The 26,616-nt window shown below is 41.1% G+C and overlaps 2 protein-coding genes and 1 non-coding gene across 4 annotated transcripts; all 3 read right to left on the reverse strand.

The window, feature by feature from the left end:
• Nucleotides 1-1,026: 1,026 nt before the first annotated feature.
• Nucleotides 1,027-5,025, reverse strand: LOC136473873 (protein AUXIN-REGULATED GENE INVOLVED IN ORGAN SIZE-like). The gene is made up of 2 exons (XM_066471510.1): nt 4,847-5,025; nt 1,027-1,589 (listed from the first exon to the last, which is right to left on the reverse strand). Exon 2 carries the CDS (start codon nt 1,463-1,465, stop codon nt 1,154-1,156), a length of 312 nt encoding a protein of 103 aa, XP_066327607.1. The 5' UTR covers nt 1,466-1,589; nt 4,847-5,025; the 3' UTR covers nt 1,027-1,153.
• A 5,862-nt stretch (nt 5,026-10,887) lies between these two features.
• On the reverse strand, nt 10,888-15,972 carry LOC136477447 (calmodulin-binding protein 60 D-like). 2 transcript variants are annotated; one of them, XM_066475614.1, is made up of 9 exons: nt 15,833-15,972; nt 15,536-15,729; nt 14,353-14,428; nt 14,194-14,252; nt 13,565-14,058; nt 13,300-13,460; nt 13,008-13,211; nt 12,455-12,689; nt 10,888-11,649 (listed from the first exon to the last, which is right to left on the reverse strand). In XM_066475614.1, the coding sequence occupies exons 2-9, from the start codon at nt 15,649-15,651 to the stop codon at nt 11,045-11,047; spliced, it is 1,950 nt and encodes a 649-aa protein (XP_066331711.1). In that variant the 5' UTR covers nt 15,652-15,729; nt 15,833-15,972; the 3' UTR covers nt 10,888-11,044. The 2 variants fall into 2 exon arrangements, with proteins under 2 accessions (XP_066331711.1, XP_066331710.1); XM_066475613.1 differs by having other exon boundaries at nt 10,888-11,652.
• A 6,353-nt stretch (nt 15,973-22,325) lies between these two features.
• Nucleotides 22,326-22,434, reverse strand: LOC136478674 (small nucleolar RNA R71). Its single transcript, XR_010764392.1, has one exon. It is a non-coding gene; the product is annotated as a small nucleolar RNA R71 (small nucleolar RNA).
• Between the last annotated feature and the right edge of the window lie 4,182 nt (nt 22,435-26,616).

The following is a 26,616-nucleotide window of genomic DNA, read 5'->3' on the forward strand; positions in this document are numbered from 1 at the left end:
TTAGAACAGTGATAGGATCTTATTTTTTTCTTTGTCCATACTATATAGGAGTGGTATGAACGGGTAGCTTGGCCTAATCGAGTCTAGTGAGTGGATGTGGTGTGCACATATGTGAAAATAAGCACTAGCTAGCTCAGATGAAGCCCAAGTATAGTTGGAAACAAAACCAAACACTAAAGGCATTCAAATTGGATGTGTTTGGTGGGTTTCTGCTGGCACCAGACGTGTCGAGTGGTGCACCGGACCTGCAATAGCGTGCCTTTTTCAGATGGCGAACAGAGCCTGACACAGTGGTGTTGGGTGCGCACCAAACGTGCTGCACCGGACAACTCAGCCAGAGATTGTGCCTGGTTGGGTCCTGTGCCAAAGCACTCACCGGGCATGTCATCGGACATGCCCACTGCACCATTCTACCTGAGAAGTCTACATTTGGTGTCTTGGCGGCTTAGAATCCACCAGATGTGTGCGGTGTGCACCGCACGGTGGCACGGGTGCACCAAATGCGTCCGTACAGTAATATATTTGCCGTCTCTTCCAATCTCCATGTTGTTCTTCATTGTTTGATGCGATGACTAAGGATGACGCTCTAGGCTTGCTGGCCGATCTAGGGTAACCCGTCGATGTCCTTGCCCCCAACGAGGCCCCTCCCGGACGAGAGCTTTGATAGTTCCTTTGCTAGTTTGCGGGGAAACTAGCCATTCTTCGTTACTGAAGCACGATTAGTTACCCTTTTGTTGTTTGCTCGTAAACCTTTACTTCTTCGCCACGTAAGTGTGATCCTTGCTACGTTCTTTGATCTGTGGTGACTTAGATGACCTAGCCATAGCTGGTGCGTGACCGATCTTTGCGTCGACACGTTGCTCGACAGTGAAACTAAAAGGACGCTGATAAAAAGAGAAACATTTGCTCGGACAGTGAAACTAAAAGGACGCTGATAAAAAGAGAAATAATTGCTCGGACGGTGAAACTAAAAGGATATGCTAGAAAGACGAGACAGAGGGAAGACATATATAATTACTAGAGCAAAGTAGCAAACTAAAATGAAAACAAACCGCCGGCCGGTTAATCCCGGTATGGAGTATATGACATTAAAAAATTGAAAACCTCTAGCTACGAGGATTGCAAACTTGGTAATGTACATCAATCTAGAAGACTACAAGTACGATGCCGCGTCCACGACCTCGTTCCGGGCACCTGCCGCCGCCGGCATGAGCGCGAGCACCAACAGCACCGCCAGCATCGCGACCGGCACGAGCAGCACCACCAACGGCGGCGGCGGGAGCGGCGGCAGGACGAGCGGGAGCACCAGCAGCAGCACGGTGACGAGGGCGAGCAGGAGGCACGACTCCACGGAGAAGTACTTGGCGCAGAAGCCCCTCGGCGTGCTTGGATCATCGTGCTTGTGCCAGCCGCCGTGAGCAGTCGGCCTCCCGACCGGCGGCAGCGATGTCTGCGACGACGGCATTCACCTGTGCCCGCGCCGCTCCAAGGGCGACAATGGCGGTGGTTTGCCCTGGTCGGCCCTCACCTGTCGGTTCGTCCTGCGCCCTCCGGAACGCTGCTTTCAAGCTCAAGAGAAGAGATAGGCCCTAAGAAGAGATGGCCAACGTGAGCTGAGTAGGTTCATTTTCTTGTCTTACCTCTTTATCACAAAAAAAAAAAAACTTGTCTTACCTTAGTTTGTGAGTGGGCAGTGAGAATGACTGAATGAGTAAACTAGAGAGTAGTTAGCGCAACACGAAGCAGAGCTGTTCGTTCTACTACACGTTTTTTTTTGCAAAACCATGCGACGCGGATAACAACTTGTTCATCATGCATGCTCATTCCTCATATCATGGCGACCTACTTCGAATTTGTAGCGCATTATTAAGTTTTAAGCCTCTTTGAGTACAAAATTTTAATTATATATTTTTTCTCGACACTAAATTGCAAGAAATAATATTTTTTACTCGTCAAAAGAAATGGCGCCACAAAGCACCATTTTCACACAGTTGCGAATGGACATGTAGAAACTACTAATGCATGCATAAGGCAAAGTTAATATTAGTCACACTAATACATGTAATGCGACGCAGTAAATTTGGTAAACTAAAAGGATCAGTGTAACAAAAGGAATTATTTTTTTTCCTTTGTAAACTTATCCCTAGGTGCACCTCCTAGAGAGTAGAGACCGATGAGCCGATAAATCTTGAGAGTAACAAATTCAACACAAACATCATGTCATTAACGAGCATATCACACCTACATTTCTTCTAAAATAAATCTTAAAAAATATAAATACCCATGCCAAATCAACGAATTGAACTTGAATAATGAGCAATTCCTTCGTAATTGTGCGTGCCCATTGCTACGTCACAACGCATCTAGCTATATGGGTGCCTGGCACTGCTTGCCTTCTCCTCCATTCTGAACTAACGTATGCCATCTTAATAATCGCTAGGGTAGCAGTTAATACTCACAGTAGCCCCCTTAAAAAAATACTTACTCTAGTCACAGATTAAGTGACATTTTGTGTTGTCTTAAGCCAACTATTTCAAGTTTCAGATACATGTTACTTTTTTATAAGTTGATTCAGATATTTGAAAATGGTAGGAGTATGTTTGAATATAATCGAAATATATATCCTAACAAAAATGTATATGTTAATTTGCTATGTTCTTCAACAAATCAAGGTTAAATTTTGGAGGCAGTGTCGATGTTCTTAGTTTATCTTTTTCATCAGAGTGAGTAACAATTTTGAAGGAAAAATCCAAAAGTGAGGTAGTGATAATTTGAAGGAAAAAAATCCAAAAGTGATGATTGAGGCCTTCTAAAATTTTATATATAGCATTGTACAGTAAGGATGGCTACAAGTTTTTCCTATGTCGTATGTACATCTGAAAACTGTTAAACACGCTTTGTTGCATGTCTAGTACTAAAATCCACTGTCTCTATATATCTTATTTTTTAGGGAATACATCTTTGGCAAGCGAATAGAAATACTTGGAGATCTAGTTATTGACAAAGCCGTTGGAGAGATTTTTTTATTTCTGAAAGGATATAAAAAGGCTCCTAGGTTTGCTCTAAATGTGGGATTGGATCGTACGTACTATTCTGGTTCATATGATACTAGTCGTCAATAGAGATCCGTAGCAACAATGTATTATTTAATGGAATTTGTTCAATGTAGTCATAAATTTGGCGATGTGCATTGTAGGGGATGTGAATAGATATATGTATGCAATGAGATGTCGCAATAATAATAATCTGGTTTGGTTTGGTAGACCTCCGATCCCAAAGAAAAAACAACAAAGTAAAAAGCATGTCATGGAATACTGGATAGCAGGTGAGGGTGGCCGGCTGCTGGCGCTGATTCGCAGGTGGTGGTTGTTAAATTTGCAGAAGGTCTTGTTTAGTTCCTAAAAATTTTCACCCCAAACTATCACATTGAATCTTACAGCACATGTATGGAGTATTAAATATAGACGGAAAAAAACTAATTGCACAGTTTAGTTGGAAATCGCGAGACGAATGTTTAAAGACTAATTAGTCTATGATTAGCCATAAGTGCTACAATAACTAACATGTGCTAATGATGAATTAATTAGGCTTAATAAATTCGTCTCGCAGTTTCCAGGCGAGCTATGTAATTAGTTTTTTTTATTAGTATCCGAAAACCACTTCCATCCTCGAAACATCCGATGTGACATCTAAAAATTTTCATTTCGCGAACTAAACGCAGCCGAAGTAGGTGTTTAAATATAGGGGTTAAAGTTTAGGATGTCATATCAGGGTGTTACATGGAAATGTTCGGATAGTAATAATAAAATAAATTATAGAAATTCTCAATACTTTACGAGACGAATTTATTAAGTCTAATTAATCCGTCAGTAGCACATGTTTACTGTAGCGCCACATTGTCAAATCATGGACTAATTAGACTTTAAAAATTCATCTCGCAAATTAGTCGCGATCTGTGCAATTAGTTATTTTTTAAGTCTATATTTAATACTCTATTCATGTGTCCAACATCCGATAGGGACTAAACTTTAGAGGAGAAACTAAACCAGACCTAAGCATCGTTTATTCGTCCGTCCAACATGTACAGGTGTATTGAAAATTAAAAGGAGCTTATGCAAGCAAAATTTGCAATAACGGTTAAGCTACTTATTAAATGAAGATCACCTTTGGATGTATAGATATGACCGCGCGTGGAGACCCCACTACTAACTAGGTTGAAATCATGATCCACATGCCATAAGAGCAAGCCTAATAATATAGCCAGCTGCTAGTCGTAAAGATTTTTACATTGCAGACTATCTCTCATTTCATCCGTATAGTAGTCAGCTCTTTAACATTAATATACGGTCCATTAATCTCTCTCACAGAGTTTCTTGGTTTTTTATCTAAATCTGTTGTAAACTTATAGCCCGCTTCTCCTCTATCCTCCTCCTCTCTCTCTCTCCCTCTCTCCACCTTCGCGTTCAGCCTGCTAAGCAGTAGTAAGCAGTAGTTTTATTGTCGTACGTACTACTGTGTAGTAGTAATAGCAGGAAGCTAAGCTGCTGCGTGCTTCAGCCGTTTCACATGCATGCATCTGAATATCTGATGATGATGTGCGATGTCAGTTGCGGGCAGCAGGACCACACCAGAAAAGAAGAGAGCGAAAGCGAAGAAAGTAGCTAGGTTAACGGAGGATCGAAGGACGACCGACCGTGTGCAAAAGCATCAGCCTGTTCGGGAGGCCGTAAACGATCGTGGATTATTTACTGCTGGCTGGTTTGATGTGAGAGAAAAACACTGTTCCCGGCTGGAAATTTACGATCGTTTACGAGGAAGCGAACAGGATGATGAATACCTCACTCACCTGCCGATGCCGGTGAGGCGAAGCCGAGGAGAAGCGCATCTTTATCCAGCTGACAGCAAGTCGATCGTGTGTCACGCATGCATGCAGCCGCCGCCGACGTTACCCGACGACGACGATACGATGATCATCCTGCCCTGTCGGTTGGTCGATCAGCAAGTCATCTTCTTCGGATTCGGACGTCGGAGCGAATGAGAGAGGGAGCGCGCGGCGGCTACGAAGCGATGTATGAGCAGGACTGCAGGAAGCAGATGAGAGAGGCCGGTCGGCCGGTCGCCCGGTGGTGAGGAGGAGGAAGATGAGGAAGAGGCCAGAGCACCCAGGTACACTGCATCCAGGCAGCAGCCCAGCAGATAAATACAACTGCTATAGAGTAGACCATCGTAGTCTCCCACGCAAACTAAAGGGCTTATGAGGTGACGGCGATGAGTGAATCTTATATGCCAACATCTTTGGGGAAAATGAGGGCAACCATGCATGCACTCAGGTGGTTCCTCTCCCCTGGCCATGCCCCTTTCTGAATTCTTCTTGTTACTTGCCACGCCTGCACTTCCACCCAGTCACCCTCGCTCTTTGCTAGGATTAGGAGTAATCTGCCACACTTATCTCCTTATAATATTACTTACTGGAGTACTATATATGATGATGAAATATCCCTGCTTGCTCCGTACCTGTACTCCAGAAAAATTCTAGTTTCACCCTTTCCAGCTCGAATGACGCCATGTAAACGGTCCTATTATATACTATATACGTAAATGTAAAGTAAACTGTTTTGCCAAGGATCAATTTGCAAAAATCTTTTTAATAAAGCGTGGAAGCACAAATCCACCATGCACTCCCATGGCGGTCCCACGTACAACGAACACGTAGTGCCAGTGCTGGCTCGGCCATCCATTTGTTTACCTGGCACCTTTGTCGCATTGTGTCCCAGTTCATGCATGTCGCGCCTAATGTCCCCTTGATATGCTGTCCTCTTGTTGCTGCTAATTATTGACGTTAATTAAGCTTTTTAGGGCAGTTCCAATGGTGCATTGATGATGGTTTCTATTCTCATTAAATGACTTGTCACGTAGGCAAAACGCTGACATGGCAACGTAATTAATGAAGAAAGAGAACAAAAATCCTAGAAATGGTTTCCTCATGAAGAAATCAGGTCTTCTCTTGACCCAATGCACCAAAAAACCATGAAATCGCCATTGGGGAGAAACCACCAGTTTCTAGAGGGCTCGTGCCACACTCCTATTAAAGGAAGAAGATAGAGTTGAGAGAGAAAAAATAATAATTATTATTCATAGAAACCATGGGTTAGAAAGCAGTATTTTTTTTGTGTGGTATCTGATTTTTTTTTTTTTTTTTTGGTTGTGACTGCCCTTATACTCCGTTGCTCTTCTCGGGGCCTATAGTACAGCGGGAGAATTTCGTGGCCGCGCGCGTGCAGCGTGCTTGATTTCTCCGCTGGACTGGATCTGACCTTGTCTCTTGACCAGCAACGACGAGGAAGTGAGAGTGGCATGCACGCGTTTTTTCCCCCCTTTCTTTCTCGCCCTGCACGGCAATCTGCGGTACCAAAAGCCAAAAGGTGTTGCCTCAAGATGGTAGAGTACGTACCCTATAAAGTTGGGCTTAACCTTCCGGCCAAGCCAAGTACAGTGTACTGAATTAAGTGTTTCACATTGTTTTTCTCAAAATATGCGTACAAGTCCCATGCATAATTTATTTAATGACGATTATTGGCTCCCACCAGAGAAAAAATGCAAAAAGATTCAATATTAATTTGGAAAAAGTGGTATAGGTCTCCCTTTGATCAATGTCAGCCTGACTAATAATACTCCCGTCTACCACAGTCCGTCTATCTTTTACACAAGTCGCGATTAACAATTTGGACAAAATCAGAAGGAAGGACCTTTTTTGAAAGGATGGTGGCACTAAATGGAGTAAGTGGCCATCTTGTGAAATGGAACAAAATAATATGCTAGAGTAAAAAAATTGGGCTGGGTATCAAGGATCTTACAAAGTTAAACGTAAGTCTATTATGTAAGTGGTTGGTTGCGCTGGTCCCAAGCTTCTATATATTTCCCTTAGGCTGTCAATAGAAATGGAATTGCCTCTTCTTAAAAAAAAAGGTAAACATAAGAATGAGACAAAGAACAAGGTTTCTAAATAGCCATACATATAGTACGCCTTAGAACTTGTTTGGATCCATTAACACTTTAAATTAGCAACTAAAATTAGTACCAGTGGGTCCAAACAAATCTACTAATTATTAGAAAGGGGTTACTAACTATTAGTTCTATTAGCAGGTTTAGAATTGCTAATAGGTGCTTAAAGTGTAAATGTACCTTTAATTCACTATCCAACCATCTATTAGTACATGAATTCAAATGGCTTCTAGTAAAAAAAATAGCTAGCTAAAAAACAATAGCTATTAGCTAGCTAATTTTTAGTGCTAATAGATTCAGCAGGTCAAAGCTAAACATCATCATCATGATTAGGGAGAAATCTCATCCGGGCTACATATATACAAAAGATCAAAGAGAGCATCATTCAGTGGATTTCGAGGAGGATCGACACGTGCCAGCTACTACTGATCTATATACACTACCACCATTACTAAAAGAGGATGTCAAGCACTCAAGCGCCTGTGTCGTGGTGTACTTCGATTTGCCAAAACATCCATGTGTTGGAGTGTGCTTAAACACCCAATGCAATGCAAATGCCAATTTAGGTTTTGTCTGACTCAACTAGAGCTTATAGAAAAAAAACATTACCTGGTTCAAATATAAGTTTATAGTTCATTAGGGTGAATCTAGGGTAATTTGCTCGGTCTATTGATCCTGACCAAATTTGTAAATCCCTTATATTGATACACTTCTACAACTCCCAAGTCTAAGTTATGACCATGGTTCGTCTCACAACCTTATACCCAACCATCCAAAGCACTATCTTATTAACAGTAATAAGCCATCAGCAACAGGGACGAAGCTACAAATGTACCTATGGGTGCATATGCCCCCTCTATGGTCAAACCATGCACCCACGAGAAAGTTGCACCCCCTTTAATTTATTCTAGCTTCGTAAACCGCTCTCTATAACTCACATTCGGAAAATGCTCAGCACGATGCTGCTCAACGCAATATTTCTAATATACTTTTGACAGATCTTTATCATTCTTCACCTTCAGACGCTCTCATTATTACCAAACAGAATGATGTCCCGAATTGATTCAACTTTAGTGGACTTCTCTCATAGAGAAACAAGATGGCAAGCCAATTGTCCTATAGCTGTGTTGGTTGCAGCATATGCAAGAACTCTAGGTTTCTTAGCCATCGTTAGAAGAAAATTATTGGATTACTGAAACTGTCTTAGTGTTACCAGTGTCGGGTAGGCCCCAAACTAGTCGTACGAACTAGAAGGGTGTTCAGATGCTGAAATATAGCTTGATACTATATTACCCTAGGATGAATTAAGTCCAAAGTGAACAGTGCAGACTCAAAAATACTTGCTTTATTTTCTCCATCAGACTGCAGCATATATTAAAAATTGCTATCAGTGCACAACAAAAGAAAGCAAAACAATAGAGAGAAACAGAGAGATGCCAATACTTACGCCGTTATTACTTTTAGTCAATATGAAATTGATTATTCCAAATCTATCTTTGACACCACTCACCATCTCTTGCCAACTACATTGATCAGTACTCAGATTAGCGGCGATTCTGATAGCAAGGCATCCATCCACAATATATAACAATCCTCAAATTCACACACATCCTGATCATTGACCCGCGTAACCACTAGGATGTGCAAAAAGAAATTATCCTTGAGGATTTCATCTAGACTCTAATTTCATTGCTCATAATAACATGAGATGCCCTTTTGGTAGAGAGAGCTTGACACGGTATTCATTTGGCCAGCTTTGTTTGAGTGCATGGGGCGAAGCTACATATGCACCTGCGGGTGTATATGCCCCCTCAAAATACATATTTAGTGATAAAGTCTAAAAAAAATTTATATATGCACCCTCTATGGTCGAAGTCTATGCACTCATAAGAAAGTTGCACCCTCTTTAATTTACTCTAGCTTTGCCGCTCTTTACCAACACAAGCATACATCAATATTTGGTTTTGAACAAAAATTGATGTGACACATAGGTACAAGATCGCGAAACCACTATTCTTCCAACCAAAGCTGCACGTTTCTTTTACTCAATAGAGCCTCATTTTCTCTCACCGCCTCAGCAGTAGCTTTCACTGCTCTATTTCTCCTCCCCCGTATATTATTTTCCCTCCCAAGGCGATTGTAGCCTCTGCAAGATACTGTCACACATGCGAGATGTATGAATTTAGAACGCCATGGCATCTGAACCTAGTTGGTAAGCGGGGGCTACAAGATGACTTGGTGCTTTTTGCCTGGCCTAATGCAACAATTCGATCTCATAGAGCTGCACCCTAACTTCCTTACTCAGCACATTCCCCATGTTCACACAGCGGTAAACGCTTCACTTGGGACGGGTCATTTTCAGTTGCATCTTCCCATAAATGGTAAAGTAATAAATATATACCATGTTGAATAAAGAAATTTAGAACATTAAAAACTACTGGTCCATTTTATCTGGCGCACACGCATATCAAGATTCAAACTTTAAAAATTTTAACCAATAATTAGGCTAATAATTTTTAACTATTATAATACAAACTTTATATGATTAAATTTATAATGAATTATACTATCCAATGATTATAAGTTTATAAGCATAAATAATATAATATAAAACAAATGAATGGTTAAAGTGTAATTTAGGAGACCGTATCATTCCAGATAAAATGGACTGGATGGAGTACTTCCTCTGTCCCATAAAAAGAGTATTCTCGCTTTCTAAGAAGTCAACTATCTTTAACTTTGACCAAATATATATAGCAAAATATTAATATTTATAGTACATAATTAGTATTATTGGATAAATCTTTGAATATATTTTCATAATAAACTTATTTTAGAGATTCAAATGTTGCTAATATTTTTTACAAATCTAGTCAAAATTAAGATAGTTTAACTAGCACGAATCACATGGCAACTCCTTTTATGGGACGGAGAGAGCAGTAAACTAATAGATTCATGCCTCTTGAGTAACACTAAAGAAAGAAATTGAGCACACTGAAAACAAGGAAACTAGTAAATTCATGCACGACTTCATTCATCGTCCTCTATTTTGTCCCAAATTAAATTGTTTTAGAATCTTGTTTGGCTGCACATGTGTCCACCTCAATTTACATATACTTTGGTTGATTAGAATGAAAAATTAACTAATTCTCACACCAATCCACTCCAACACACTTGGATAATTAATTAATTCTCACACCAATCCACTCTAACACACATGGATTTAGATTGATACGAAATTACGAATGCAGCTAAACATATACTCACCAATCCACTCCAACACAAGTGAATTTAGATTGATACGAAATTACGAATGCAGCTAAAAAGGGCCTACTTGGGACTCCGCCTCCAAGTTATGCCCCATCCAAACATATACATCAAGCACTGGCTCCATCTCAAGTTTGTCCCAGAGACCATAGGGCCACATTTCTGCATGCATAAGCCACAAACCCTTCTCAGCGAAAACACGAGACATGCTTTGAAACTGGCCGAAAAACACTGTTCTAGCTAAATCTTGACCGAAACTGACTGAAAACACTGTTCTGACTGAATTATTATGAGAGAAAAACGTTGTTCCAGCTGAAAAAACAAGCCGGTTTCTAGGTAAACCGAACGGGGGCAGTATCCATGGAGCATAGTGCAGAGGGCAGCAAATACCTCCCACTGGATTAGTCTGAGGTGGACCGCTGTTTAATGACGGAGAAAAGGATGCAGAATGCCAATGTTACCTGTTTTGAATTCTGTAACAAATGAATGTACAGACTTCAGGTTAAGGTTCATAACAGGGCTAGCGTCACACTAAACAAACAAAGCATTTTAAATGGCAAAAGAGCTATACAAAAGGGGGGGGGGGGGGGGGGGGGGGGGGGGGGGGGGGGGGGGGGGGGGGGAGGAGGAGGAAAAGAGTTTTGTCCATAATTAAGCTCAGGACCAGAACTGTCCTCCTAAGGGGCATATCTGAGCCCATCCGGATCCACAAACATCATCAATGAAACTTTGGTACATGAACAGCTCGAGTGCACATGCTTCCAGCTGTTACTTTCTAGTCGTCTAGCTCAATAAGCTGAGCTCTTCTCTCAGCTGCCTTCTTCCTGACAAAGATGCCCCACCGCATAGCAGCCTTGATCTTGAGCCACCCGACAACAGCTTTCCCAGGTGCCCGGGTGCGGCCATCCTCGTAGCTCAAGTTTGGTGAAGGTGCAGGCATGTATGAAGGGAAATTGAAGCCATCTTCAGTTAGGTTGGTTCCTGCACCACCCATGCTCAGAAGCCGCAACATTTGTTGCATTTCTTCGTTTTCCAGAATCTCATGGCTCCTCATCCTGATCTCCTCCATCAGGTAGTCATCAACACCGCCACGGTTCTCCTGTTGCTGCGGCCATTCTTCAAAAGGATTCAGGTCTGTTGGCTGCATGGACTGGCCAAGTGCTGGGAATTCAAAACTTTGATGTTGCTGCGGAGGGCCCAATGCTAGCATATTAGACCCTCTTGAAGCTTGACTCTGAAGGGATGAACCACTAAACTGGTTTTCAGGCGACACTGCACTCCTGTCATATTGCATGGTGACGTTTGCAGGAATGTTCTGAGTGTTGGCTGCATATCTTGCTGACTGGTTTCCATTTCCATTGTATGCATTTCTAGTTCCATCTGCTGAACAGAAGTAATTCAGTGATGTCAGTACAGCACACGCATGGTAAATTAATTAAATTCACGACTCATGCAAACTGCACATCCATATCCCATAATCATAAGCAGTATCATTTTCTATACGCATGGAATTAATTAAATTCGCGAATCATGCAAACTGCACATCCATATCCATATCCATAATCATAAGCAGTATCATTTTCTATACACAGCCAACAATTGTTGACTAATAAGTATTTAAAATGTCATAAAGCAACAGCAACAGTATGAGGCAGCATTAGCGCAATTCCTGCCAGAGTTACTAATGCCCTAATTCCAGTGTTGAGGACAACTGAACAAGCCTACTTGACTGATCCTTGTTAGTATAATCTGGCATATGCAGAAGCATAACCATATGCTATCAGAACAGACTGCAGTGACAAAAAATTGACAACAAGTAAATCAATTGGATTGTGTACACAAAGAATATAAACCATCAGAAAATTTCGTTGTCATTTTTGCACACTACTGTTGGGTCAGCAAGGATGAGCGAATGGGCTTAGACTGAAATCATTGGGCTTGTCATGACAAATGATAAAAGGGCACTGGGCAATACTGTATAGTGCCACCACAAAGACTAACAAGTTGGAAAAATCCCATCCAATGTGTCAGGTGGCCACCAGCAATAGCTTGTACTATTTTATTTGAATTTATGCTCTTTGCAATAGTACCATGCAAATTCTCCTTAAAAACTCATGGCCACTAGAGCATGGCTAAAACAAAAAGGTGGACATAAAAACTAATAGGATAAATCAGGATATGTCACCTTCATTCATAGTACCCGCCGAGGAAGTTTGTCCAGCTTTTGCTGGAAGGGACAATTGTTTCTGTGAATTGGCCGAACCATATGAAGCAGGATTGCTTGTTGAGGCAGCTGCAGCATCGCTTCTTGTCGTGACAGATTTCTTTTTCTGCTTGAAGCTCAAGAGTGCCTTGCCATCATATTCTACAACCTGCATCCAGTCCTCATATGCTTTCTTTACCAATGCATCAGCATAGACCTGCAGTTTAAGATGAGCACAAATACAAATATGTCAGTAGACCACTCTTGGATAGAGGATTTGGGTTCAAACCCTTCGGATTTAGCTAATAGATCCTAGAAACTTCCAAATCAATCCCCTCTCATCCAAACACAGTGATGATATTAAACATACCGCAACTTCAAAAGTTGTTCTTCAAAAAAGAATGTTGATTATTTGCTTACTGAAATGCTCTACTGGTTACATTAGCAGAATATCAAAAACTGACAACACTATACAAATTTGTAAAGGTTTTTGACTTAAGGCATTGTAGTTGGCCGAGTCGCAAAGGGCACTAACCTTCTGATTGTCTGTGAGATTTTCAGCTGAAATGAACTGATCATCGGCAATCAAACCAGTGAACTCATAGATGTTATTGAATATGGCACCCACGTTTCTTGAGTCTCTAGCATAGTATACATAATGCTTTCCACTTAAGACACACGTCTTTGCATGCTCAACAAGGCTGTCCCACATCTTATTTGACATTCCACTGCCCAGAATCTACAAAAAGAACCAAGGGATGTCAAATCATATAGGAAATACCATAAATCACAATATAGTAAGTAATAACAGGTATCATAGAACTTACGCTACGTAATCTCTGCTGATCCCTAACAAGAAGCCGGAGGAAATCTTCAACTGTATAGATCCCACTAGCATTTAACTTCTTGTGGAATGCACCATCCTTGCCAATCTTTTCTAATCTCCAAACATCATCCTTCAGCGCGGGTGGGTAGTGCTTTTTGTACACTAATAAATACAAAATCAGCATGCTTGGCAACTGATGAAAATTCTAAAAATACAGTTATTTTTTGTATCATCTAGTGAGTAAATCAACAATGTGTAACACATACATTCTCCTCTGTGGTCCTTAACAGGGAAAGCTTCTGTCTTGGCTTCTCGGACACGAATACCTTCACAAAAGCCAGGAGCAATCCTCAGCCCAAGTCTGAATTTCCTGCTTCTTATCCAGCTGGAGTTGTCAGTGAAGGTAAGCTCTCCTATGGTTCCAACACCTTCTTTAAGAGTCACTTGCAGGTCACCTGTCAAAAGAGGCCTCTTCCCTTCACGCTCCTTGACAATATTACTTTCAAACTCTTCTTCTGTCCAATCCTCATCTTCCTCTTTATTAAAGTCGCCCTCAAGCACAAGGATATCCAGTTTTGCAAACGACTCAGGTCCTGAAGTAACAACACATCCAGTGTTTGCATCCAACAGCACGACATGTATAGCTGCTCCCTGCTCACCTTCAACTTTTCCACCAGTGAAGATTGGAAGAGCCAACTGACTTCTGAACTGGAGCTGAAGATTTCTTCCATCGGGGCCTTCAATTCTTTTGGGGGAGGATCTGTTTTCATTGATATTAGTTTCATATCCCAAGAGCCTTTAATGTGGTAACATCACAATAGCAATAATAAATCTCAATTTCCAAGACAGAATATCTCCCAAGCGTCACCATGAAGAGTAAGTTGATTTTTTTTACCTTCCTTGAATTCTAGCAGGACCCAGTTTGGCTAAAGCACGCTCTACTTCTTCACTTACCTAGGACCAGAAATAGAATTGATCAAATATGTCAGTAAGGATATGTATACAGAATTTTTACATATAAACTAAAAATAAGACCAACAGAAATTTGACTCACAACTCTTCGGAGAATGGGCTCGAGCGACGAACAGAGCTTCTGCAAACTGTCCATCTTGAGAGCTTCCACAATGACACTGAAAAATGTTTTGTTAGCTAAGCAACAATCATATTTGTAGTTTGAAGGGTGGTAGATCAAAAACTGTAACTTATCAGTAAACTCTACCAAAATTACTTTTATGTACTAATATATTAGCTAACCGGCTAACCCTAACTGTGGAACCCGATTCAGTTCCCACAGTAATATAGGCCTGCTTGGCAGAGCTCCAGCACTAGGACCTCTTTATCCCCAAGAAAATTGGGGCATGCTAGAGATGAAACCCAACACCAGGCACCAAAATAAACAAAGAAAGAAACACATAACAGGGTAAAAGAAGAAGAAGAAGAAGGTATTAGTAAGAGTAAAAAAGTAGTATTGAGTGGAGTGATAACCTAGGTCGTGGTTTTGGCACGAATTGACAATCTATAACTCAATAAACAAACTATTCATTTTTGAGTCGGGAGAATTGTATCAAAAACAGCATGGCACAACCAGCATGCTAGCCAGGAAAATTGAAGTTATCAACTGTCTGCATGGTCAAATGCAAAAAATATGCTAATATTGAACTTCAGTTCTAAATAAGCACTGTATTATCATCCACTTTCTACAGCATGACGCCTTTACCATCTTTGCTCTAAGGGATTTGGTGCTCTGACTGAGCTGGAGAGCACCCAACAGCCAAAAAAGCAAACACTCAGAACTACCAAAAAATCATCCCTTTCGCATGGACCAGAGTGTATTTTAGGTTCATAATTAACCGCTTAAGGCACTTCATTTTTCTAGCAATTCGTACCTCATATCAGAACAAAAGGTAGTTTCCACATGTGTTATCCTCACCAAACCAAACTCCAGGTGGAGCTCTCAGTCCGACAGTTAATCAAATCGACAAAAAGACTCATAGGCAAACTTCCTGTTCCAGCACTCATTTGTACCGAACTACTGATATTAAGCTTAACAACAGCAGCAGCACTAGCATAGTAATCACTGTACTTCCGCCAGTCATCTCAATCAATCAAATCAAACCAAAGCAAGGGTTTCAAATTTCTTCCCGTCTCAAACCGGCAACAACCTAAGGCATGGAACCTAAACATTAACCAATGACAAAACTCTAGGTAGCAGAATCAAAGCATTAGCACACGCGCACCTAGCGAGGGCAGGGACGCGTGGGCGCTTGGGCGCATGGTCGTCGTCATCGCCGCCACCGGTGGGGTCCAGCCTGCGCTTGGACCCCGACCGCTGAAGTCGTCCCGGGCGCTGCATCGCGCCGGAACCCTAACCCTAGCCTCCCCCTCGGCTCCCAGTGCCCTCCTCCAGCCTTCCGCTGCGCGCCCGTCAGATCTGCGCCCATTACAAACCCAGGTGAAAAAAAAAATTCCCCAAAATAAGCACCAGGAGTGCAGGGAAGCAAGCCGAAGCGGAGCGGAGCGGAGCGGCGCGGTACCGAATCGGCGCCGCCGGCGAGAAGGAGAACAGTCTCCGGCGGAATCGCGAGGCCGAGCTGCGGCGAGAGATCTGCGCTCTGGACCTCTGGGGAGGAGTGTGGTGGAGCGGGGGGAGGGCGAGCGCTGTTCTGCGTGGGTGCTGTGATTGCTGTGCTTGCTGTGCTCCCTCTCGCGAGCCTCCGCCTTTGTTTACGGCCTCAAATGGGTTTGTTTACTTGCCGTGCTTCGCCTACCCAGCCGAAAGCCACTCCGCAAAGGTTCTCGCTCGCTGACTCTCCGGGCCCACGAGATCGGAGGTCCGGCCGTGACGGACAATGATAAGCAGGTCCAGGAAGCAGCGGGTCCCTGTGTCAGTGCGCGGGTGGAATAGTGCGGGTTGACAAGGTGGTGACCTGGTGGGGTGCATGCCGACGGCGGCGGCTACGGGTAAGGGTACATTTGGTTTCATGGACTAAACTAAAATGTGGACTAAAATGCTCACGTTTGGTCTAAAATGCTAAATATATGGACTAAAATTTGGACTAAAGGGTTTAGTCCTCTAGTTTATGAGGGGGTGACTAAACTGGACTAAAATGTTCTAAAGACAATCCTGCCTCTCATTACTCTCTATCCCACCCGTGGCCAGCAACTGTAATATCTTCATCTCAACAAGAGTAATATTATCTTTATACAACTGTATTAATTGACTTTAGTCCCTAAAATCAAACAAGATCCAAACTAAACTTTAGTCTAGGGACTCAACTTTAGTCCGCGGACTAAAGGGCCCTAAAGATGGCCGGACCAGATGATAGGATATTTCGTGCCATATTGGGGCGTTGCGGACTGCCGCTCATTACTGGAAACTCACTGACTGGTGGGTCATGTTGCTCTGGGGCCCATTCGTCGGTGAGGATCGGGCAGCATAAGGCGACATCGATGAGCACCAATCAGTGGCGTCCCACCAATCAGTGGGGTGGGTTTTCAGGTCGTGGTTGGTGAAAACACACATAAACAGGGGCTTGTTTAGATCGTAAGTTTTTTAATTCTCTCTCCGCTACATCAAATCTTTGAACACATGTATGGAATATTAAATATAGATAAAAAAAAATAACTAATTACATAGTTTGATTGTAAATTACGAGACAAATCTTTTGAGCCTAGCTAGACCCTGATTGAACAATAATTATCAAATACAAACGAAAATGCTACCGTGTCAAATACGGATTCCTAGTCTAAACCAGGCCCGGTGGGGCGGGTGCGCCCAACACTGTACCTAGTCAAAGATGTACGGATCTTATGTGGCCTTGGGATCCTGATCCTGTCACTCTGTGGCCGGCCTGGACCTTGTTTAGATCACCTCTAAATTTCAAGTTTTTTCACTCTCTCTTCGTCACATCAATTTTTAGCCGCTTGTATGGAGCATTAAATGTAGGTAAAAAAAATAACTAATTGCACAGTTTAGTTGGAAATCACGAGATGAATCTTTTGAGCTTAGTTGGTCAACGATTGGACAATATTTACCAAATAAGACGAAAATGCTACTATTCATCGGTTTAAAAAAAATTTCAATCTAAACATGGCCCTGGTATTTCTGGCCAATACGCCGTCAGCGGCACAGTGCAAAGTGGAAAGTGAGGTGCACTAGTATGCTTGGACACAAATTGAACCCGGCAAAAAAGTTTTCCTACTCCATTTGGTAGGACAGCTTTGTGTCAAATTCAGTCAATTATCCCGATTGATATCTATACGCTCCTTCTAAAAAAAGGACTTGTAGTACGTAACTAGTAAATAAAAGTGACTTAGATACCCCTCAAAAGTACTAGTAGACAATGATAAATAGTGCTAAACAGCGCCAATCCAATATCATATAATGCTACATTCTTTTTTTATAAATTTTGAATGTTTTAATATTTTTCTTTATAGGACTGAGAGACTGCATCACTTCACTGACCGTTACAATTGATTAGAAAAGTTACGGGCATACCTTACGATGTGTGTCCTGATTTGTGCGTGAGCGTTCGCCATCTTCTCTGCTACAGGCAAAGGAGAGATTTAGAAAACAAGATGATCATGAATGCAAATGAGTGTGGTGTCATTGTGTCACAAAGTGATTGACAGTAACTAGGGACAGATCTAGATAAAAATAGAGAGTGGCTTACGCTTTCTTCAAATCTCCCAAGCCCCACCTCCCAACCTTAAAAAAATTAGGAGGAGCTTAAGGAGGGGGCTCTATGGTTGCAGAGGTAGTAGCAAGCTTGAGCCAGACCCATCCCATCACTAGATCTGCTCCTAGAAATCACAGGAAGCACTATGAAGAACATGAGAAAAAACAGGGAGAAAACGCACCCACTAGAGATGGCAGATCTAGCATCAGTAAGTTGTGAAATTATATATGCTTGAAGGGAGATGAAGCAGCAGAGAAGAGTGAGTGGTATCGCTGCCACCTCTAGCGAAGATAATCGAAGGGATGTGACCATGGATGCGGGCAACAAGGCTATGAGGTGTGCAACAGATCTGAGAGGAATGAGGCAGTGAATAAGAAGGGGCGACGACTGGGTGAGGCATAAGAAATCGAGGATGGGTAGTGTTGACGGTAGTTAACAACCATTATAAACCGTCAATAAAACATATACAAGGCCCCAATTGAGATCACCAACAAAGGTCTAGGGGTTTAAACTAATAAATTCCATAAGTTTTGGTGAATCTGTGTTTCCAGCAGGGTTTAATCAGAAAACCACCAAAAGGACCTAATCAGCAAAGGAAAATATGGAGTTCCGCCGCGGTACCTACGTGGGAAGACTCTAGAACACTTCAGAAGCCACGTCACCGAAGCAGAGAAAAAGGGGATAACATGTGGGGCTGCCCCACCCCACTGTTAGGCCGCCCCGGCACCCTATGGGCCCACGTATCAGCTAGCTTCGTATGTCAGTCTCACACCGCCTTTGAGGATGCATCTAGACCGTTGCTTAAGTCGGTTTGATCAAAGGGCTCACGTTGGACCCTCAGGGATATATAATCCAGCTCCTGCCTCTCCCGCCAGGCATAACCCTAGTCATCAAGTCATTTGAGAAGACAACAACCCTAATCATCCTCTGAGCTCCATCATATTCTAGGGCATAGCTAGTTAGGCTAGGTCTAGAGGGAGGCAAGCAGGCTTTGCTTGGATTTCCGATCGTGTCAAGAGCGTGGTTCAGTATTATCTTTGTATCCCCCTCTCTTTTGTATCTCCATTATTTTTATATGCTTGCTACAATTGTTATGACAATATTAGTATTCACCTTATTTATGTTCTTCGTTATAATGTTTATCGTCTACTTTGATTATATGCTTAGTATAGTTGGATTATCATCATGTTTATGCATAAGTTCGTATAGCGCTCACTCTAAGGTACCAAGGGTGGGTGGTCGACATTGTGTAAGCGTGGTGCTTATACATTGTTTACCTGTGAATACACCCTATATTCTGGGTCATGTGGTAGATCACACACGTGACACTCCCGTTGAGTCCTTTGTAGTCCACTCCCCGATGTAGGTAGCATGTAGGATCTAGTTACGAAGGGGGACAAGCTCTGTTCTTAATCACCCTTAGTAATATCCCTTATTTGTAGATATGGAGATGATCTTAGCCATGATTACTAGATGTAATTGCACTAATCAATGTATGCTTTGACTTGTAATTAAGAATGACTTAGGAATTATTCCTCTAATATTCTACCTGACCATGCTATTGCCATAGAAATCCTATGACTTACCCCTGTTATGAGTAGAATATTGGTTATGGTTTACTTCTCCATCAATAGTATAAGTTATCAATATTTGTCCATGTTAGACCTTTCATGTGGTAAAAATATAAATAACAATACCTGGAATACTCTCAGGTGAAGTGCTACAATGGTATATTATCTGTGTGCTTGCAGATCCTTTTTTCATTCATATCTATATACTCTTTCTAGTCACATAAGATGATAAAAGCACTACTTAGTATCATTCTAGTAGTGATGCTAGGCAGCACCAACAAGTATTTCTGGCACCATCACTAGGGATGACAACCTAGTAAAGTAATGTTAGGAGATGTAGGTAATTAATAGGTGGCTATTAAAATAAGTGACAAGTTAATAAATACCAACAAGCATTTCTGGCGCCGTTGCCGGAGAAGGTAACTAGACAAAGGAAGTATTGATAAACTTATGCTTATTGATGTGATCGAGATAAACCACTAACCTCTGCTCAAACAGGCTTACCCTTGTTTTGTCTACTTATGTATCTTATGCAGGGTAATGTATGACCGGTTTTGACCTTCCGACAAACTAAATGAGCCCTAGTTCGAAAATATATGTTAATCAATAAAATGTCGAAACACCTTGGGATTTTAGAACTAAAACATTTTTCTGGAGACAAAGCCTTATTTGATGATGTGGATACGTAGACCAGTACGTTAGTCATTAAATCTAGCTCATTAGCTTGTGGAGCGTAATCGTATATTTAGGAGTTGCGGTTACCGTTGATTAATTGTGTCCCTGCGTTGCATCCACGTATATCATAATTGGAACAACGATGGATCCTACAGTCGACTGAAGTAGCGAAAAAGATGGTGCATTGATGATCGTGTCAGTATGATGGAATGCTAACTTTTGGTTATATCTTACCCAGGCAAGCCCCGGTGCATAACCCCTATTATTCTGCACTTTATTTTACCCTTGTGCATTAAGTTTTAAGGAGTTGAATGAAAACCACTTGCATATATATATCCTTATCCTATGAGTCCTACTAGTATGTCAAGATCATGTAGATTGCTATGCTATAGGACCCGGTAGAAGTCGAGTGATTACCTATCACTCATGAGAGATAGGAAAGATATTATTGTTGTTATTATATTACTATCACATGGAATATATATGAAGGATAATTGGAGACCGGGCGGAATCGTACTTTGGATCTGGACAATTGTTATGCTTATTTTTATATGCTTGCTACAATTGTTATGACAATATTAGTATTTATCTTATTCATGTTCTTCGTTATAATGTTCATCGTGTACTTTGATTATATGCTTAGTATAGTTGGATTATCATCATATTTATGCATAAGTTCATATAGCGCTCACTCTAAGGTACCATGGGTGGGTGGTCGACATTGTATAAGTGTGGTGCTTATACATTGTTTACCTGCGAATACACCCTATATTCTGGGTCATGTGGTAGATCACGGACGTGACACTCCCGGTGAGTCCTTTGTAGTCCACTCCCCGATGTAGGTAGCACGTAGGATCTAGTTACAAAGGGGGACAAGCTCTATTCTTAATCTCCCTTAGTAATATCCCTTATGTGTAGATATGAAGATGATCTTAGCCATGATTACTAGGTGTAATTGCACTAATCAATGTATGCTTTGACTTGTAATTAAGAATGACTTAGGAATTATTCCTCTAATATTCTACCTGACCATGCTATTGCCATAGAAAGGAGTACTCTAAGTGATTTATCATTATCATTGATCAATACTTATTATATATATCTTATCCTATGACTTACCCTTATTATGAGTAGAATATTGGTTATGGTTTACTTCTACATCAATAGTATAAGTTATCAATACTTGTCCATGTTAGACCTTTCCTGTGGTTAAAATATAAATAACGATACCTAGAATACTCTCAGATGAAGTGCTACAATGGTATATTATCCGTGCGCTTGCAAATCCTTTTTCATTCATATCTATATACTCTTTCTAGTCACATAAGATGATAAAAGAACCATCACTAGGGAGCACCAACAAGCATTTCTGGAACCATCACTAGGGATGACAACCTAGTAAAGTAATGTTAGGAGATGTAGGTAATTAATAGGTGGCTATTAAAACAAGTGACAAGTTAATAAATACCAGCAAGCATTTCTAGCGCCGTTGCCGAGGAAGGTAGCTAGACAAAGGAAGTATTGATAAACTTATGCTTATTGATGTGATCGAGATAAACCACTAACCTCTGCTCAAACAGGCTTACCCTTGTTTTGTCTACTTATGTATCTTATGCAGGGTAATGTATGACCGGTTTTGACCTTCCGACAAACTACGTTGACAATCTAGAAGCACTGCTTAAGAGGACTAAGGCTAAACTAAAAAATGTTTTAGCTTTAGAGTCGGAAGACAACCATATAATGCGAAGCTTAACACCTGAATTTGAAGCTATGTCTAATAGGACTCTCAATGAATTTTCTGCTCCAACCACTGCCAATATATGTACTGCACCTAATGTCAATGTTGGAGACAATGGATTCAAGCTCAAGCTGGCTCTCATCAATATGGTGCACGCAAGCCAATTTTATGAAAAGGCACATGAAGATCTATAGCTCTTTCACCATCAAGGGAGTAACCAAGGACGCCATACTACTTCGCCTCTTCCCATTCTCACTTTTGGAGAAGGCGAAGCAGTGGTTCTACGCTAACAAAGATAGAAATACTACACGGGATAACTGCTCCACTACATTCCTAGCAAAGTTCTTTCCCACAGGCAAGACCAATGCTCTACGTGGGAGTATTTCAAGTTTTCAGCAACAACATGATGAATCTATCCCTGAGGCATGGGAATGCTTTTAAGACTATATATCAGAATGTCCTCACCATGGGATGGAGAATTGGCTACTCATGCAGACGTTCTACCACGGGTTGACCAACAGTACCCATGAGACCATGGATGCTGCTGCTGGAGGTGCATTCTTATCACTTACACTTCTAGCTGTGACCACTATTGTGGAGAAGATGGCCTCCAACCAAGGATGGAATGAAGAACGTTTTTAGACCCGCAAGAGAGGTGGAGGTATGCATCAACTCAAGGAGGTAGACATGCTATCTGCCAAGATGGACCTACTGTTGAAGAAGCTCAAAGACCGAGTTAATGAAAAGCAAGAAGTCATGCACATTCATGATTCTCGCATGACATGTGAAGAGTGTGGAAACACTGGGCATTCAGGGAATAGCTATCCTAAAACCCAAGAGGATGTGAACTTTGTCAATAACAACTACTATCTCCTCAACAGAATTAAGGATGGAACCAGCAACAGAGGCCAAACTACCAAGGTAACCCTCAAGGTAATAATTATAATAACTTCAATCAACCACCCTTGAGAGAATTAATTGCTGGCCAATCTAGACTTATGGAAGGATTATCTAAGAAGGTAGCTACCGATGATAAAATTTTAGAAAACATAAATAATAGAATGGATAGCTTTGCTTCTACCATTAAGAACCAGCATAGCTTTAATAAAATGATAGAATCACAAATAGCTCAGCTAGCGGTTGTTGTTCCTCCGTCCGACAAAGGTAAGATTCTAGGGCAGCCGAAAGATCTAGAAATTACAAATCTTGTCGATATTAACAATGCAGCTTACTACTACACGGAGCCATCGACGGGAAGGTGGATAGATTACACCTTGCCTGACAAGAAAGGTGATCCAGGGAGACCTATCATCCCTATCGCCATTGGACCTCATATCTTCCGAGAAGTTATCTGTGACTTCAGAGCAAGTGTCAACATCATGCCTAAGGTAATCTATGAGAAAATTTTAGGAGATCCTTTGTTGTACACAAATATGCATTTGCAGCTTGCAGATCAGTTACTCTTCTACCCCAAGGGAGTCCTTGAAGATGCCATTGTCCGAGTAGGACAATCATATGTTCCCGTAGAATTTGTGGTTTTGAAAATAGGTGGAGATGAAAGGGCACCCATCATCCTAGGCCAACCTTTCTTGAGCACCACAAAAGCCATAATCTATGCAGACAGTGCCAAGATCTGTTTCACGATCAAGGATAAAAAGGAGAAGTTCTCTTTCAAGAACCGTATCTTGCAATCTCCTAGTCATCCACAAAAGGCATACCTCTCCAAAGAGACAACAGTGACCAAGAAGAAGAAGAACCGAAGAAGGAGGAAGAACAAGACCAGTCTGCCAGAAGAAGAAATGGTCAACATAATCAACACACTCTGATATGAGTACGACCACCTTCTCGCTTCACCATTTCTTGCTAAGAAGGACGATCCTGGCGTACCGACAATCGAGTGTACCATTGGAAAAAGAATATTCCACAAGACCTTCTGTGACATTGGATCAGGCGTCAATATAATGTCCAAAGTAAAGTATGAATATTTATTTGGTAATGAACCTTTGTTCCCTACATATATGCAGTTGTAGATGGCGGACCAATCAATCCGATTCCCTAAGGGAATAGCGAGGGACATTATGGCAAGAATACAAGATCGCTATGCCCCTGCCGATTTCATGGTCCTGGACATAGGAGAAGAAGAAGATGATACACCCATCATCCTTGGAAAACCGTTCCTCAACACCACCAACGTGATCATCTACGTCAGATCTGGACAAGTCCACTTTCAATTCCGTGGAGAAAAGGTACGCTGTTATTTCAATAGTTATACTACTTATGAACAGCCAAAGAAGAGCCGCTCTAGGAGGAGACGTCGATGATCCCAACGTTAAAGGAACCAACCCCGATGGAATGAATGGGAAGATGAAGAACCTAAAGCGCCTATGATAGATGAACATACTTCGCCTAAGACAAGTCCACAGTCCAGGCAGGTGTGGAAAGAAAAGGTGACATCATCATCGGAATTACCATCACAAGAAGTGCAGTCATCTGAGTCTCCATCGCTGAGACCGGATGATGCACCTAAGGAATGAAGGACTTCTCCCCAGTCAAGTCCTGTCCGGATGACTTAAAAATCTGAATCCTCACTGTGAGGTAACAATGGTAGTTATCCATATTTACTTTCTAGCATTGCATAAATTATTTGTCTCTTTAGCATATTTACTTTTCTACATTCAAATTGCATTTAGAAAAGAAAAATAAAAAGTTTCATTATTACATTACATCATTGCATCAGGAAAATCCTAAGCCCCATGTGAATAAATCTACGGTGTGTAAACACCTACGAAAGTTTTCACTATGGTGGCACAAAAATAAAAATAAACATGCATGCATATTTTCTTTCTGCATTATATAAATAAGAAAATCCAAAAATATTAAATAGACATCCTGCTAAAATTCTGTCGCTTCAAAAATATTTCTAAACCTCAAGAACAACTAATCTTCAAATGGTGGACCACTAACCCCTTATCCTAATCTGTGCCATGAGTTTTGGTGTTCTTGTTGGAGTATTTTGTAGAATGGAACATAAGATCAAGAGCAAATTTACCCGACTATCTTCATCCACACAAAGTGCATTTTCCTGAACCGTTGCTGTACTCGCTACACATGAGGAACCCAACTTCTAGATGAATGAGAAGGACATCAGCTGGCAAACCTGGTCCGAGAAGGATCACTCAACATTCAACAATCGACCACAGCAACATCCAGCTTGGGGAGGAGCATCCCCCGTGTATCTAGCTAAGTATTTCTTTCCTTTAGTTTTACTGTTTTTGAGTTTGCTTTATATTAGCTAAAGAAATAAAAAGATGCATAACAAACTAAAACAAAATAAAAATTTATCTTAGCTAATTAGTTATATATATACATTAGTATTAAGGTGTGATCTTAAATCTTGAAACCACAATAAAAAAAAGTGTGTCAAGATTTCTTTAAAATTTGATTTTTAAGAGCTAAATAAATGGACTCTGAGATAATCTCTTACAATAGAAATAATGAATAGTTGCTCTATTGTAATTCCTTTTAAGTACATAGTTTTTAGCCTTGAATTCTCCTGAGCTTTGGATATGACTGTCTTGATATAAGAATTTACTCTGAACTTGCAACTCGTGGGTAGCATATGTTTGATCTAAGTCTATGTAATTGACGGATATGATATGAGATGGTCTGAGCTGCTATTTATCTTGTTCCAAGTGATACTAGAGTTCTGGAGATTTATCTTTTGAAAAACATAAAAATTCTACATGATGAGCTCCTATATGACAAAGCTTGAAATATATGATATTTAGATTAGAAAAACTTCCACATATATATTGCTTGTTTTGCATTGAGTTTAGTCAAGCTTTGTTGACCCTTATGAGAGGTTTATCATGCTCTTAAAATCAAGATCATGTACACACCACCCCCTTATGCACTACTCCTACACTGGGGGTAGGCGCAAAAACCATGCCATTCCATCTAGATCCACCCAAAAATATTTTACTCTTACACTGGGAGTGAGCACCAAAAATATACACTATAGGATATCAACCAAATAAACGCTCCAAATTCTTATTGCTATCTCTCAAAAGTTTTGTTGCAGTCAAAAGAAGCATGAGGCTATGCAAAAAGTTATTCATGAAAAGAAAAAAAAAAGAAAGAGTATTGAAAAATGGGCAAGTGTCCAAGATATTAAAAACAATGGGTACTCCGATTCCTGCCTAAAAAAGAAGAAAGAAGAGATGAATAAGACAGCCCATGTTTTCTTGCAAAGTTGTTTCCAAGTTTTAAAAGAGAGAGATGTTTTTGAGGAGCAAAGTAGAATTATGTTAGCCACCATATATATCCACCATATACATCCACACACATGCACATCTTGATTTGATTGTATGACTTAACTCTCTTTGGATCCATGGTTTGACTTTACAATATATGTATTATAAGTATGCTCTTTCATGCTTTTTCCACTCCTATGAGCTCCACATAAGCCTTAGTTGTAGGAAGAGAAAGGCATAACATCACTATTGCCTTGGTGAGGATCCACAAATACCACATATATTGAGAGACTTGAGAGTGTCATACAATGGAAGCTCTGAGTTTTATTTTGAAAACCTATAAAAACTACGGAATAATGGTTGAGCAAACAACTTGAGACATAGTGCTTGACTTGATTGTTC

Source organism: Miscanthus floridulus, chromosome 8, assembly GCF_019320115.1.
Source record: "Miscanthus floridulus cultivar M001 chromosome 8, ASM1932011v1, whole genome shotgun sequence".
NCBI classification, from domain to species: Eukaryota; Viridiplantae; Streptophyta; class Magnoliopsida; order Poales; family Poaceae; genus Miscanthus; species Miscanthus floridulus.

What these genes read in the sequence shown, in the direction of transcription:
- LOC136473873 (XM_066471510.1), bottom strand. Translation starts at nt 1,465, where the DNA reads ATGCCGTCGTCGCAGACATCGCTGCCGCCGGTCGGGAGGCCGACTGCT.
- LOC136477447 (XM_066475613.1), bottom strand. Translation starts at nt 15,651, where the DNA reads ATGCAGCGCCCGGGACGACTTCAGCGGTCGGGGTCCAAGCGCAGGCTG. An exon ending in AGCCCATTCTCCGAAGAGTT is followed by an intron (nt 14,253 to 14,352) that starts GTGAGTCAAATT and finishes TTCTGGTCCTAG; the next exon opens with GTAAGTGAAGAAGTAGAGCG. An exon ending in CCTGCTAGAATTCAAGGAAG is followed by an intron (nt 14,059 to 14,193) that starts GTAAAAAAAATC and finishes CAATGAAAACAG; the next exon opens with ATCCTCCCCCAAAAGAATTG.